This window comes from Anolis sagrei, chromosome Y, assembly GCF_037176765.1.
Source record: "Anolis sagrei isolate rAnoSag1 chromosome Y, rAnoSag1.mat, whole genome shotgun sequence".
NCBI lineage: Eukaryota > Metazoa > Chordata > Lepidosauria > Squamata > Dactyloidae > Anolis > Anolis sagrei.
In genome coordinates this window covers 75,005,775-75,022,226 of record NC_090035.1, presented here as the reverse complement: position 1 = coordinate 75,022,226, position 16,452 = coordinate 75,005,775, and the positions used below count along the sequence as shown (strand labels likewise).

The 16,452-nt window shown below is 43.1% G+C and overlaps 1 protein-coding gene across 15 annotated transcripts in view; it reads right to left on the bottom strand.

Annotated features, from left to right (window-relative positions):
• The window catches only part of LOC132780560 (ryanodine receptor 1), a 259,347-nt gene that overhangs the window by 153,386 nt on the left and 89,509 nt on the right, over positions 1-16,452 (bottom strand). For all 15 annotated transcript variants that reach the window (XM_067461902.1, XM_067461908.1, XM_067461905.1 and 12 more), the window contains 9 exons: positions 14,930-15,086; positions 14,630-14,794; positions 11,352-11,473; positions 10,502-10,688; positions 10,258-10,393; positions 6,472-6,567; positions 4,812-4,930; positions 2,625-2,758; positions 2,086-2,327 (listed from right to left, as the gene is read on the bottom strand). In XM_067461902.1, coding sequence (XP_067318003.1) covers positions 2,086-2,327; positions 2,625-2,758; positions 4,812-4,930; positions 6,472-6,567; positions 10,258-10,393; positions 10,502-10,688; positions 11,352-11,473; positions 14,630-14,794; positions 14,930-15,086 — 1,358 coding nt within the window. The remainder of the gene's footprint in view (positions 1-2,085; positions 2,328-2,624; positions 2,759-4,811; positions 4,931-6,471; positions 6,568-10,257; positions 10,394-10,501; positions 10,689-11,351; positions 11,474-14,629; positions 14,795-14,929; positions 15,087-16,452) is intronic.

Here is a 16,452-nt window from a genome sequence, read left to right as displayed (position 1 = left end):
ACCACGCGTTGTTGTGGCCAACCTTCCCTCCCTCTTTCTCCCCTTCCTTCCCTCTTTCCTTCCTTTCCTCTTTTTCTTTCCCTATTTCTCTTCTTTCTTCCATCTCTACCTGTTTCTTTCCTTCCTTTCTTTGCTCTTTGGTTACATCCTTCCTTCTCTCCTTCCTTCCTTCCTTCCTTCCTTCCTTCCTTCCTTCCTTCCTTCCTTCCCTATCTTTTGTTCCTTCTTTCCTTTCTTCCCTCTCTTTTTCCTTTCACTTTTTTATTTCCTTCTCTCCTTCCTTGCTTCTCTTCCTTCCTTCCTTCCTTCCTTCCTTCCTTCCTTCCTTCCTTTCTTTCTTTCTTTCCTTCTTTTCTCTCCCTCCCTCCTCTCTTTCTTTCCTTCCCTTTTCCCTCCTTCATTCCTTCTCTCATTACTTCTTGACTGTCCCATTTAATATTGTATTTATATCTTACATAGAAAGAAGGAAAGGAAGAAGGAAGGAGGGAGGGATAGGAAGGAAGGAAAAAGAAAGAAAGGGAAGGAAGGAAAAGAAAGAAGGAGGGACAGGAAGGAAGGAAGGAAGGAAGGAAGGAAGGAAGGAAGGGAAGGAAGGAAGTAGGGAAAGGAAGGAGGGGATGAAGAAAGGAGGGAGGGGAGGAAATGAAGGGGAAGGAAATGAAGGGAAAGAAGGAGGAAAGGAAGGGATGGAGGAAGGAAAGGAAGGAAAGGAAGAGGGAAGGAAGGACAGGAAGGAAGGGAAGGAGGGAAAGAAGGAAAAGAAAGAAGGAGGGACAGGAAAGAAGGAAGGAAGGAAGGAAGGAAGGGAAGGAGAATGAAGGAAGAAGGAAGAAAGAAAGAACGAAGGAAGGAGGGAAAGGAAGGAGGGGAGGAAGGAGGAAAGGAGGGAGGGAAGGAAATGAAGGGGAAGGAAATGAAGGGAAAGAAAGCAGAAAGGAAGAGGGGGAGGAAAAAAAGGAAAGGAAGAAGGAAGGAGGGACAGGAAGGAAGGGAAGGAGGGAAAGAAGGAAAGGAAGGAGAAGGAAGGAAGAAAAGGAAAGAAAGGGAAGGAAGGAAAGGGAGGAAAGAAGGGAAGGGAGTGAGGGAGAGAAGGAAGGCCCTTCACTCAAGCACGGTTGACCTTCCTCGCCTCCTCCTCCTCCTCCTCCCCTTCTTCCTAGTCTGGGGGCTCCGCTGCGGCCGCTGCCACTCATCCGCCCCTTCCTCTTCCAACAGGGAAAGGACATACATTGGGTTGATAGGTATATCGTGTCCAAATTTGGTGTCAATTCCCCCAGTGGTTTTTGAGTTCTGTTAATCCCACAAACGAACATTACATTTTTATTTATATAGATATCCTAGAAGAAACTAAAAGTGGCTAACAATATTTTAAAAAGGTAAAATCTTGTATGTTTAGGACACAAATGAGGTCTGCTACCATTGATCTATAACAGTCTTTCTCCAGGTCTGTGTAGAACACGAAAGCCTCATTTAATTAAATCTATTTGGGCTCTATTAATCTCACTCTTTTTTTCCCTTCCTACTTACGGGGGCCACTGTGGCATAATGGGTAAAACCGTTGAACTCTTGAATCTGCTGATCTAAAGGTTGGCAGTTCAAAGCCATGGGTTGGAGTGACCTCCCGATGTTAGCCCTAGCTCCTGCCAACCTAGCAGTTCGAAAACATGCAAATGTGAGTAGATCAATAGGTACCACTTTCCAGGAAGGTAATAAAGGCACCCATGCAGCATGCAGGCAACATGACCAGGTGTCTACAGGCTCCTTGGCTTGGAAATGGAACAAGAGCACCTCCCCATGGCCAGAGTTGAGCAACTACTCCAGAAGCCGGAAATGAAAGGGGAAGCCTTTACCTTTGTTCTGTGTATTTGTGCGCCATTGTTATTCTACTGTATTAAAGATATTGAATGTCTGCTTATCTGTGTATGTTGTAATCCACTCTGAGTCCCCTCGTGGAGATAGAGTGGAATATAAATCAAGTGTTGTTGTTGTTGTTGTTGTTATTTTGCCACTTTGGTCAAAGGAAACAGTTCCATGCAAGAATCATGCAAACATACATATATGAGCCACACGATTCAGGTTCCCTACCTGACCAGAGGTGCAAGCCGTCAAAGCCGAAGGAGTAGAGGTCGTCTCCCACGCCATTGCCTCCCCAGCCTTCTCCACCCCCAGGATAGGGGCTGTAGCCTTCGGCCATGGCCCAGCCCACTCTCAGGTGCGTGGACTGTGCAGACATAAATGGCTCCACGTAATCCACAATCAACTCATAGTACCACTTCTTATACTGGGTGGAGCCTTCGTGAGTTCCCAAGAAGACATTGGGACGCATGCTGTTGGAAACAGGAGAGAGACGCGGAGGTGGACAAGCCCGAAAATTACAAATAGAACACAAACCAATTAAAAACATCAGATAAAATATAAAAACAACCACAATTGTAAACAACATCAAAACAATATGGCTGAGAAAAAGAACATAAATAGGATGGCTGGCCATGTTTTTTAATGAAACCATAAGTTCTTAGGAAGCCCAATTCCACCTTCAGCATTGACTCTTTTGCTTTTTGTTTTCTCCTCACTACAGCAGAATTACAACATATGTAAATGCCAAAATATAGCAACATGCTAACCTGGTGACATAGTTGATCAGTTTGGTCTGCAAAAGCAGGTCCCTCCCTGGAAGCAAGTTTTCAGTGATGAGATTTTGGTTGGAACGGACAGCAACACCGTTGCAGACGCACAGAGAGCAGAGGACGTCCAGGACCTGTCAAGATGGGAGGGTGAAATAATTTAAGATTAAGTATGGATGGCCACACCATTGCAAAATGCACATCTGTGAACCCCAGTGTGCTTTGAGTGTTACCACAGAAAAAACACCAGCATCTTCAACAACCAAAAAGACATGTTCAGTTGAGTTGAATTTATGTTTTACATGTGTCAACAAGATTGGAGTCTGTTGCTCAGCAGGTTAGCCTTACTTTACTTACTTAGATGATCCCTCATTGTCTGTGGATGATGGCCCTCCAAGTGTTGTGTCTTGGCGGTGGATATGTAGGTGGTTATGGAGCCCTATTCTTCATCCGCATATTTTTCAACCATGAGGGCATCGGTTTCCAGGTGGAAGGCAGTCCTGGTCAGGGTCGGCTTGACATGCCTTCCTCTTGGCACATTTCTCCCTTTCATCCTCCATTCATGCCTGTCCGAATTCCACAGCACTGCTGGTCACAGTTGACCTCCAGTTAGAGCACTCAAGAGCCAGGGTTTACCAGTTCTCGGTGTCTATGCCACAGTTTTTAAGGTTAGCTTTGATCCCATCTTTAAATCTCTTTTCCTGTCTACGAACATTCTGTTTTCTGTTCTCGAGTTGGGAGTAGAGTAACTGCTTTGTGAGACAGTGATCGGGCATTCGGACAACGTGGCCATTCCAGCGGAGTTGATGGCAGAGAATAATCGCTTCAGTGCTGGTGGTCTTTGCTTCTTCCAGCACGCTGACATTTGTCTGCTTGCCTTCCTAAGAGATTTGCAGGTTTTTTCGGAGGCAGCACTGATGGAATCATTCCAGGAGTTGCATGTGACGTCTGTAGACAGTCCATGTTTCGCAGGCGTATAGCAGGGTTGGGAAGACAATACCTTTATAAACAAGCACCTTGGTATCCCTATGGATGTCCCAGTTATCAAACACTCTCTGCTTCATTCGGAAAAATGTTGCACTCACAGAGCTCAGGCAGAGTTGTATTTTAGTGCCAATGTTGACTTTTGTGGAGAGGTGGCTGCCAAGGGAGTGGAAATGGTCAACATTTTCTAATGTTACACTATTAAGCTGTATTTCTGACATTGCAGAGGGATTGGCTAGTGACTGCTGGAAGAGTACTTTGGTTTTCTCAATGTTCAATGACAGGCCGAGCTTCTCATATGCTTCTGCAAAGGTGTTTAGAGTGGCTTGTAGGACTTCTTCTCAATGTGCACAGATGACATTGTCATCAGCATACTGGAGTTCTATATTATATATACACACACACACATACCGTATATACTCGAGTATAAGCCCACCCGAATATAAGCTGAGGCACCTAATTTTACCACAAAAACTGGGAAAACGTATTGACTTGAGTATAAGCTGAGGGTGGGAAATGCAGCAGATACTGGTCAATTTCAAAATAAAAATAGATACCAATAAAATTACATTAATTGAGGCATCAGTAGGTTAAATGTTTTTGAATATTTACATAAAACTGTAATATAAGACTGTCCAACTCTGATTGAACCATTATTCTAGCCTTCTTCAATGTAAATGTGCTTACGTAGCCTTCTAATAATAATAAAGAGAGCAAAATAATAAATGTAGTAACAATATTAAATAGAGTACAATAATAAATGTAATAATAATAGGGAGTAAAATAAATGTAATAAAAATAATAGAGTAAAATAATGTAAATGTAATAATATCAATAATAATAGAGTAAAATAATAAATGTAATAATAGAGTAATAAAATAAATATAATAAAAATACTAATAACAGAGTAAAATAATAGATATCCTTGGCTCGAGTATAAGCCGAAGGGAGCTTTTACAGCCTAAAAAAAGGGGCTGAAAAACTAGGCTTATACTCGAGTATATACAGTATATGTATCTACACACACATATATATACTATATAACTATATATATAACTATAACTATAGGTTAGTCCATGTTTTTCGCACTCCCCACATCCACTCAGCTCTCTCTTGCTGACACAAAGGCTCTCATCACATTATTTACACCTATTGCATGTCTCTTTGGAAAGGATCCACTAGAGTATGGCTAATTTAACATACCTTATGATTGCGTCCATGTTTGTCCAGTAGTGAGATGATGGACTTGATGTGGTTCTCCTGGATGATATTTAGCACTTCGGGGCTTTCAATCAACACACAGTACAGAACCTCCAAGATACCTGGTGAACAAGAGCAAGGAAAAATGGGTATTGGTGTGAGTTACATATACAGCTCCCACAACATGCAAAGGAAGATAAAGAAGGGAAACGGGACTCTGGAACCGGGCACGTTGAATCCAGTATCAATACTACTTTGCTAGCTTTCCATTATACTATAACACTTTGTATAACTTTCTGTAAGGAAACTAAAGGAAGCAAAAGAAATTGCAAGGCAGGTCTAGATACTTCTAGGAACTGTTTGAGAAACATATTAGCTGGTAGGTCAGCCAAAAAAAGACACTCGTACAATTATCCACATTCTAGCTACCACTGAGCCATGAAATTTATTTATTTATTTATTTATTTAAAACATTTATATTCCGCCCTTCTCACCCCGAAGGGGACTTAGCGCAGAGCACAGCATATATATGTATGTTTCCACAAACCGCCCCATCACTTTTTCGCCCATGTCCAGCATTATTTTTAATTTTAATTACATTTGGCCTACCAATAGATTTTAAAGCGTGTTGTCCTATTGATAATGCTTATGTTGTTGTTTTATTGTTTTGTTGTTTCTAAATTGCTTGTATTATTGTTGTTATTGCTTGTATTGTTATATTTTGGGCTCGGCCTCATGTAAGCCGCACCGAGTCCCTTGGAGAGATGGTAGCGGGGTATAAATAAAGTGTTGTTGTTGTTGTTGTTATTATTATTATTATATGCAGCAAACATTCAATGCTTGGACATGAACTCATATACGCATACATAAACATTAAAAACATTTGTTTCAATATTAAAATACACCATTTAAAACCGTCCTAGTCATCTACGTCAAATCTAATTGTGGGTTGTTGTAGGTTTTTTCGGGCTATATGGCCATGGTCTAGAGGCATTTTCTCCTGACGTTTCGCCTGCATCTATGGCAAGCATCCTCAGAGGTAGTGAGGTCTATTGGAACTAGGGAAAAGGGTTTATATATCTATGGAATGACCAGGGTGAGACAAAGGACTCTTGTCTGCTGGAGCTAGGTGTGAATGTTTCAACTGACCACCTTGATTAGCATATAATGGCCTGACTGTGCCTGGAAGAAACTTTTGTTGAGAGGTGATTAGATGTCCTTGTTTGTTTCCTCTCTGTTGTTGTGCTGTTGCACTCTCACAACCACCATGTCAGACTACACAGAGAAGCCATTGAAATCCACAAGCATGTGGACAATTTCAACAGAAAGGAGGAAACAATGAAAATGAACAAAATCGGGCTACCAGTATTAAAAAACTTTAAAATTGCAACAGCACAACAGCAGTAGTCTATCCTAGATGTAATGAGAGTGTGGACCACCGTGGACAAGTCTGACTTCCCAAGTCTGAAATTCCCTGCATGACTTCAGGCAGCCCCACACTCTTTCTCTCTCTTTGTGGATAACCTATCTTTCAAGGTTGCTATTGCGGATCAAGTGAGATGGGGAAGGAGAGCCATATATGCTCCTTCATTGGAGGAAAAGCAGGATATAAGTGTAATAAATCAATTTTTAAACTAAAAACATAAAATAAAACCCTGCTCACCAGAGGAGGCTTCCAGTCGATCCAGCTTGCTGACCAGCCAGTCCAGATTGTTGGAGAAAAGAGCACAATTGGCACGGTTCCCACGGATCAGGGAGGCTATGGAGCAGGACAAAAAAGAGAAAGGGAGGGGGTTATTGTGGCTATTCCCTGGTCTGTCACTGGCATAAAAGTACTGTATAGGATTTTCCTAAAGAGTAGAGACATCACACTGGCAACAAAGATCCGCCTAGTCAAAGCCATGGTATTCCCTGTAGTAACCTATAGTAACGGATGTGAGAGCTGGATCTTAGGGAAGGCTGAGCAAAGGAAGATCGATGCTTTTGAGCTGTGGTGCTGGAGGAAAGTGCTGAGAGTGCCTTGGACTGCGAGAAGATCCAACCAGTCCATCCTCCAGGAAATAAAGCCCGACTGCTCATTGGAGGGAAGGAGACTAGAGACAAAGCTGAAGTACTTTGGCCACATCATGAGGAGACAGCAAAGCCTAGAGAAGACAATTATGCTGGGGAAGGTGGAAGGTAAAAGGAAGAGGGGCCGACCAAGGGCAAGATGGATGGATGGCATCCTTGAAGTGACTGGACTGACCTTGAGGGAGCTGGGGGTGGTGACGGCCGACAGGGAGCTCTGGCGTGGGCTGGTCCATGAGGTCACGAAGAGTCGGAGACGACTGAACGAATGAACAACAAGCACAACAAAGTCACTACAGCTCTGGGAATCCCCTTACCAGCATGGTCCCTGGGACTTATCAAGCTTTGTTTACAAAGCTTTGTTTACAAAGTTGAGTGCTCAGGGGTCTGTGAGAATTCCAACCCAATCTAAGTTGATTCAGAATGAGAAATTAACCATTCTCTCTACCCCAGTTTTTAGTTCAAAACACCTCACTGACTGGGTTGCTGTGAGTTTTCCGGGCTGTATGGCCATATTCCAGAAGCATTCTTTCCTGATATTTCACCTGCACCTATGGCAGGCATCCTCGGGGGTTGTAAGGTCTGGGCAAGTGAGGTTTATAGATCTATGGAATAATGTCCAGAGTGGGAGAAAGAACTCTTGTCTGTTTGAGGCAAGTGTGAATGTTGCAAATGGCTACCTTGCTTAGCATTTAATGGCGTTGCATCTTCAAAGCCTGGCTGGTTGCTGCTTGGGGGAATCTTATGTTGGGAGGTGTTAACTGACCCTAATTGATTCTTGTCTGGAATTCCCTGCTTTTTGAGTGTTGCTCTTTATTTACTGTCCTGATTTTAGATTTTTTTTTTAATACTGGTAGCCAGATTGTGTTCATTTTCATGTTTTCCTGCTGTTGAAATTGTCCACATGTTTGTGTGAAACTGTCTATTTGCCTTCAAACAGACAAGACTATGAACCATCGTGGAGATTAAGATCCTCCGGGGAAGCCCTGCTTTCCATCCCGCCATTGTCACAGGCATGATTGGTGAGGACGAGAGACAGGGACTTCTCGGTGATTGCTCCCCAGCTATGGAACTCCCTTCCTGGTGAGATCAGGTCGGCCCCCTCCCTCCTGTCCTTTAGAAGGATGGTAAAAACTTTGCTGTGGGACCAAGCTTTCGGGACAGGGCAATAAAGCGGCAATAGGTAAGATGACCAGGCCAATTAGATTTGATGCGAATGACTAGGACGGTTTTAAATGGTGTATTTTAATATCTTGATAAATGTTTTTTAAGGTTTATGTATTGTATGTTATGGTATGATAAGAAACAAAGATGGCAGGGACCTAACAGAAGCTGAAGAGATCAAGAGAAGGTGGCGAGACTATACAGAAGATCTGTATAGGAAGGATAATAATATTGAGGATAGTTTTGACGGTGTGGTGAATGAATTAGAACCAGACATCCTGAGGAGTGAGGTGGAATGGGCCTTAAGAAGCATTGCTAACAACAAGGCAGCAGGAGACGACGGGATTCCAGCTGAACTGTTTAAAATCTTAAAAGATGATGCTGTCAAGGTGATGCATGCCATTTGCCAGCAAATATGGAAAACACAAGAATGGCCATCAGACTGGAAAAAATCAACTTATATCCCCATACCAAAAAAGGGAAATGCAAAAGACTGCTCCAACTTCCGTACAGTGGCCCTTATTTCTCATGCCAGTAAGGTAATGCTCAAGATCCTGCAAGGAAGACTCCAGCAATACATGGAGCGAGAGTTGCCAGATGTTCAGGCTGGGTTTAGAAAAGGTAGAGGAACGAGAGACCAAGTTGCCAATATCCGCTGGATAATGGAGAAAAGCAGGGAGTTTCAGAAAAACATCTACTTCTGCTTCATTGACTATTCTAAAGCCTTTGACTGTGTGGATCACAATAAATTGTGGCAAGTTCTTAGTGGGATGGGCATCCCAAGCCACCTTGTCTCTCTCCTGAGGAATCTGTACAAGGACCAAGGAGCCACAGTCAGAACTGACCACGGAACAACAGACTGGTTCAAGATTGGGAAAGGCGTACGGCAAGGCTGCATACTCTCACCCAACCTTTTTAACTTGTATGCAGAACACATCATGCGATGTGCGGGGCTTGATGAATGCAAGGCTGGGGTGAAAATTGCTGGAAGAAACATTAACAACCTCAGATATGCAGATGACGCCACTCTGATGGCCGAAAGCGAGGAGGAGCTGAGGAACCTTCTAATCAAGGTGAAAGAAGAAAGCGCAAAAGCCGGGTTGCAGCTAAACGTCAAAAAAACCAAGATTATGGCAACAAGAATGACTGACAACTGGGAAATAGAGGGAGAAACCGTGGAGGCCGTGACAGACTTTGTATTTCTAGGTGCAAAGATTACTGCAGATGCAGACTGTGGCCAGGAAATCAGAAGACGCTTACTTCTTGGGAGGAGAGCAATGTCCAATCTCGATAAAATAGTAAAGAGTAGAGACATCAGACTGGCAACAAAGATCCGCCTAGTCAAAGCCATGGTATTCCCTGTAGTCACCTACGGATGTGAGAGCTGGACCTTAGGGAAGGCTGAGCGAAGGAAGATCGATGCTTTTGAACTGTGGTGCTGGAGGAAAGTTCTGAGAGTGCCTTGGACTGCAAGAAGATCCAACCAGTCCATCCTCCAGGAAATAAAGCCCGACTGCTCACTGGAGGGAAAGATACTAGAGACAAAGTTGAAGTACTTTGGCCACATCATGAGGAGACAGGAAAGCCTAGAGAAGACAATGATGCTGGGGAAAGTGGAAGGCAAAAGGAAGAGGGGCCGACCAAGGGCAAGATGGATGGATGGCATCCTTGAAGTGACTGGACTGACCTTGAGAGAGCTGGGGGTGGTAACGGCCGACAGGGAGCTCTGGCGTGGGCTGGTCCATGAGGTCACGAAGAGTCGGAGACGACTGAACGAATAAACAACAACAACAATTGTATGTTAATCTGTGTCCTGGCATTGAATGTTTGCAGTGTATACTCTGTGCTCCGCCCTGAGTTCCCTTTGGGGTGAGAAGGGCGGAATATAAATGTTTTAAATAATAAATAAATAAACAAATAAATAAGAGTTCTTTCTTCTACCCTGGTCAATCCACAGATATATAAACCTCACTTGCCTAGTTTCCAACAGACACCTCAACATCTGAGGGTGCCTGCCATAGATGTGGGTGAATTGTCAGGAGATAATGCTTCTGGAACATGGCCAGGAAAGCTCACAGCAGGAAAGCTCACAGCAACACAGTGATTCTGGCCATGAAAACCTTCAACAACACCTAAATAACTCCTACTATATTCTCAGAAGCACTTCAGAAGTGTGCCTGAAAGTGAAATCCTACAGCCCAGGTCTTCGCCTCCATACCGAGAAGCTCATACAACAGGTTGACAATCTCCTTCCAGGCCTCCGCTGCTTCCTCGCCCGCAAACTCAGCAAAGTGCGCGGCAGTGGTGTACACATTGAGACGGTCAATGCAGTTCAGAACGAGGGTGATCATCCCCTGCAAAGCAACAGAAAAAACGCTCAGGCCGCGTAGTGATGCTGCAAGCCCACCTGGGAGATTGCAATCTGTCCAGTGTGTTGCTGTGTTTAGCACCCCATTGCTCACCTCCTCCTGGAAGAGGTTTTGCCTGTTTTTGAGAGAGCGGAGCTTGGTCTGTTTCTCCTCATGCTGAAGCTCTTCTTCCGGGTGCTGGAAGTAGTTGATCAAGTCCTGCAAGCTGAGAATCATCCCATCGATGGGAAGATTCACTGGCGTGCTTGATTTAATTTTTCCGCTCAGTGTGTCCAGGCCCCTAGACAGAGGGAAAGAACAGCAAGAATGAGAGAGGATCAAAGGCTGTGGAGACTGGGAATAATTGTCCTTTCCAAGTGATCGCAAACAAGTACAGTCAGCCTTCACATTTGCCGGTCTAACTTCTGCAGATTTCATAAATATATGAACTCTAGGAATCTCCTGTTTCCTTCAGGGTGATTCTACGGCTGGAGGTTGACCATGGAAATTTGCTGGAGAACCTAGAACGGTGGTTCTCAACTTTCCTAATGTCTCAACCCTTTAATACAATTCCTCATGTTGTGGTGACCCCCAACCATGGGGGTCTACAATGGAGAGCACCTTGGATAGCTCTACAATGGATTTGCCACTAGTTGCAATTGTTAGGGAAAACTACCCAAAATATAGCAGAGCACCCAAAAACAAACAGGATACTAAAAATTGAGCATTCAGCTCACAGCAAACAAGCATAATATGCCATTGGTTGTGGTTGTATGACTTCTAATAAGGTCATGCCTTTCCAAAGATCATAAAATCTCCAAAAGGTTATGGAGATTTTCATTTAACAAAATGCACTGACTTGGAAAGCTATTGTCCATGTTGTCGGTGGTGCCCAGAACATAGTCTGTAGCACAAGGGCTAACATTTTACTATACTGAGGAGTACAAATATCCTCAAGACCTACTTGATGAATTGGTTATAGAGTCCAGAGGTGCTGTAGATCATCCGGGCCGCCTGAGACTCCTCATGCTGGCAGCGGGTCAGCGAAAGTGCATCATCCATGTGCCCTTCTTGATGCAAGATGGCCTGGGGAGGATATGAAGGCAGACAGATAAGGAAGGGTATCTTCTCAATCAACACTACTACCAGAGCCAAACTCCACAATGCCACTACAGCAGATTCGAGAAGCTGGCTCTACGGCTACCAACATGGAAAGAATCGGGCTATGAAGTTGAATTAATCTAATGCTGAAGTTGAGCTGCTAAAGCAGGTATGGGCAAACTTGGGCCCTCCAGTTGTTTTGGACCAACACTCACAATTCCAAACAGCCTCAGACCCTTTCCTTTTCCCTGGCTGAGGGGGAAAAGGAAAAGGCCTGAGTGTTAGGGATTCCTCTTCTTCAGAAGAGGAAGGACAGCAGGGAAGAGCTCAGGAATTGGAAGAGGAATCAGACAATGATGGAGAGGCGAAAGGAGAGGCGAAAGGAGACAGAGCACAGACAGCGTTCAGCTAGAATAGCTGCTAGAAACACTGTGCTAATTGGGAGACTCCCTAGCACCTCCTGTATAGGGAATTCAGGGCTATAAATCAGAAGCAAGAGACGATGAGGTCTTGCAAGTGCCCACATTTCTGGAGAAGCAAAAGGAGACACAGCACAGACAGCATTCAGCTAGAATAGCTGCTAGAATCGCTGTACTAATTGGGAGAAGCCCTAGCATCTCCTGTATGGGGAATTCAGGGCTATAAATCAGAAGCAGGAGACGATGAGGTCTTGCAAGTGCCCACATTTCTGGAGAAGCAAAAGGAGACAGAGCACAGACAGGGTTAAGCTAGAATAGCTGCTAGAAACGCTGTGCTAATTGGGGGACTCCCTAGCACCTCCTGTATGTGGAATTCGGGGCTATAAATCAGAAGCAGGAGACGATGAGGTCTTGCAAGTGCCCACATTTCTGGAGAAGCAAAAGGAGACAGAGCACAGACAGCGTTCAGCTAGAATAGCTGCTAGAAACACTGTACTAATTGGGAGAAGCCCTAGCATCTCCTGTATGTGGAATTCAGGGCTATAAATCAGGAGCTTTCGCTGGTAACAACGACTCTGATGCTCCAATGGAACCTGCTTCAAGTCTGCTTCTGAGGATTTAGTGGTCATTGCCCGTTGTCTGATGTAAGACTACTGTTTCTTTTGGGATTTTATGTTGTTGTTGTTCATTCGTTCAGTCGTCTCCGACTCTTCGTGACCTCATGGACCAGCCCACGCCAGAGCTCCGTGTCGGCTGTTACCACCCCCAGCTCCCTCAAGGTCAGTCCAGTCACTTCAAGGATGCCATCCATCCATCTTGCCCTTGGTCGGCCCCTCTTCCTTTTGCCTTCCACTTTCCCCAGCATAATTGTCTTCTCTAGGCTTTCCTGTCTCCTCATGATGTGGCCAAAATACTTCAACTTTGTCTCTAGTATCTTTCCCTCCAGTGAGCAGTCAGGCTTTATTTCCTGGAGGATGGACTGGTTGGATCTTCTTGCAGTCCAAGGCACTCTCAGAACTTTCCTCCAACACCACAGCTCAAAAGCATCGATCTTCCTTCGCTCAGCCTTCCCTAAGGTCCAGCTCTCACATCCGTAGGTGACTACAGGGAATACCATGGCTTTGACTAGGCGGATCTTTGTTGCCAGTCTGATGTCTCTACTCTTCACTGTTTTATCGAGACTGGACATTGCTCTCCTCCCAAGAAGGAAGCGTCTTCTGATTTCCTGGCCACAGTCTGCATCTGCAGTCATCTTTGCACCTAGAAATACAAAGTCTGTCACGGCCTCCACGTTTTCTCCCTCTATTTCCCAGTTGTCAATCATTCTTGTTGCCATAATCTTGGTTTTTTTGACGTTTAGCTGCAACCCGGCTTTTGCGCTTTCTTTTTTCACCTTGATTAGAAGGCTCCTCGGCTCCTCCTCGCTTTCGGCCATCAGAGTGGTGTCATCTGCATATCTGAGGTTGTTAATGTTTCTTCCAGCCATTTTCATCCCAGCTTTGCATTCCTCAAGCCCCGCACATCCTCGCATGATGTGTTCTGCATACAAGTTAAAAAGGTTGGGTGAGAGTATGTAGCCTTGCCGGACGCCTTTCCCAATCTTGAACCCGCCTGTTGTTCCGTGGTCAGTTCTGACTGTTGCTACTTGGTCCTTGTACAGATTCCTCAGGAGAGAGGGAAGGGGGCTTGGTATGCCCATCCCACCAAGAACTTGCCTCAATTTATTATGATCCACACAGTCAAAGGCTTTAGAATAGTCAATGAAGCAGAAGTAGATGTTTTTCTGAAACTCCCTGCCTTTCTCCATTATCCAGCGGATATTGGCAATCTGGTCTCTCGTTCCTCTGCCTTTTCTAAACCCAGCTTGAGCATCTGGCAACTCTCGCTCCATGTATTGCTGGAGTCTTCCTTGCAGGATCTTGAGCATTACCTTACTGGCATGAGAAATAAGGGCCACTATACGGAAGTTGGAGCAGTCTTTCGCATTTCCCTTTTTTGGTATGGGGATATAAGTTGATTTTTTCCAGTCTGATGGCCATTCTTGTGTTTTCCATATTTGCTGGCATATGGCATGCATCACCTTGACAGCATCATCTTTTAAGATTTTAAACAGTTCAGTTGGGATCCCGTCGTCTCCTGCTGCTTTGTTGTTAGCAATGCTTCTTAAGGCCCATTCAACCTCACTCCTCAGGATGTCTGGTTCTAACTCATTCACCACACCGTCAAAACTATCCTCAATATTATTATCCTTCCTATACAGATCTTCTGTATAGTCTCGCCACCTTCTCTTGATCTCTTCAGCTTCTGTTAGGTCCCTGCCATCTTTGTTTCTTATCATACCAATTTTTGCCTGAAATTTACCTCCAATGTTTCTAATTTTCTGGAAGAGGTCTCTTGTCCTTCCTATTCTGTTGTTGGGATTTTATAAGAGACTTTAATTTTGTGTCTGCCTTAAGACTTGCTTATTTTTGTTTGCATTTTTCAACTGCCTTTGATGTTCCTTTGTGTTTGCTGAAGTAAAGCATTTTTCTTTTACTTTCAACATTGTATTAAGGGTGGTTTTTGAAGGGCAAATCAGGACACTGAGACTGTTAGGAATTGTGGGAGTTGAAGTCCAAAACAACTGGAGGGCCCAAGTTTGACCATGCCTGTGCTAAAGGGTTGCACATATTTTGTGTATCTGTTAGGTTCAAGCCCATCAGCTCAGCTGGCCAAGACTTACCCTTCTTTTAAGCAGCCCCAGGCGCAGTGCCTTGGCATCAGCCGCCGCATACGTCACCCAGAGACCACTGTCGACATGCTGCACAAAGCACATGGACTCGCCATACTTGATTTCTGGAGCTCCCATTCCTTCCACATCCCGTTTGGGGGCAACATCTAACTTTTCCTAAAAGGACAAGAAATAAACGGGGAGACCACTGTAAGCTGATGAAGCGTATTCACAATCAAGCTGAAACTCAAGGGAAATTAAAAATAAATGCTTCAATGTGGTAGTCATTGCTTATAGGGGAACTCTTCTCACCTTCGAGGCCCGGAAGCAAAAAGCGGTGGCTTTGGTGTTGGCTTTCTCCGCGTCCACTACAACCAGCCCCTTTTCCTCTGTCAAGGCCAAGTAGTGGCCTGTGGTGACGTGACGGACACGGAAAGGCTGGCCCCACTTCATGTGGCTACCACTCCAGCTATTGGGACAGAAAGTAACTTCTTATTCAAAGAAATATGGCATGTTCCCCATCATAATTACTTCTTAGGTTATAAAGAGAACCATACTGTGTTGTCGAAGGCTTTCATGGCCGGAATCGCTGGGTAGCTGTGAGTTTTCCGGGCTGTATGGTCATGTTCCTGAAGCATTCTCTCCTGACATTTCACCCACATCTATGGCAGGCATCCTCAAAGGTTGTGAGGTCTGTTATGACATTTATTATTTTACTCTATTTTTATTATTTTACTCTATTGTTATTATTACATTTGTAATTTCACTTTATTATTATTATATTTGTTATTTTACTCTATTATTGTTGCTATTATATTTATTATTTTACTCTATTTATTTTTATTACTACATTTGTAATTTTACTTTATTATTATTATTATTATATTTGTTATTTTACTCATTATTGTTGTTATTATTACATTTATTATTTTACTCTATTTATTGTTATTATTACATTTGTAATTTTACTTTATTATTATTATTATTATTATATTTGTTATTTTACTCATTATTGTTGTTATTATTACATTTATTATTTTACTCTATTTATTGTTATTACTACATTTGTAATTTTACTTTATTATTATTATTATTATATTTGTTATTTTACTCATTATTGTTGTTATTATTACATTTATTATTTTACTCTATTTATTGTTATTATTACATTTGTAATTTTACTTTATTATTATTATTATTATATTTGTTATTTTACTCATTATTGTTGTTATTATTACATTTATTATTTTACTCTATTTATTGTTATTATTACATTTGTAATTTTACTTTATTATTATTATTATTATTATTATTATATTTGTTATTTTACTCTATTATTGTTTTTATTATTACATTTATTATTTTACTCTATTTATTATAGTTTCCAACATTTCACAGATATATAACCCTCACTTACCTAGTTTCCAACAGACTTCACAACCTCTGAAGATGCCTGCCATAGATGTGGGTGAAACGTCAGGAGAAAATGCTTCTGGAACATGGCCATACAGCCCGGAAAACCCCCAGCAACCCAGAACCATACTGGTTCAGACTAAAAGCCTATCTTATCCAGTAACCTGTTCCCACAGCAGTCAACCAGAGTCTGATATGAAAGCTTCACGAAATAGGAAAGCTGCTGTTCTGGTCCATAACTCACAGAAATCATCTGTAAGATATGGCCTCAAATACTAATTCTGTGAAGTTCTGGAAATCCCATTAGCAAGACACTCTGGACAAGGTCTCATGATGCTTTGGCACATGCTGGGGTTCTGACAAGGCCATCCTTTCCAAAATACTTGGACTCAATATAGCTCACAACGTAATTAAAACACAGA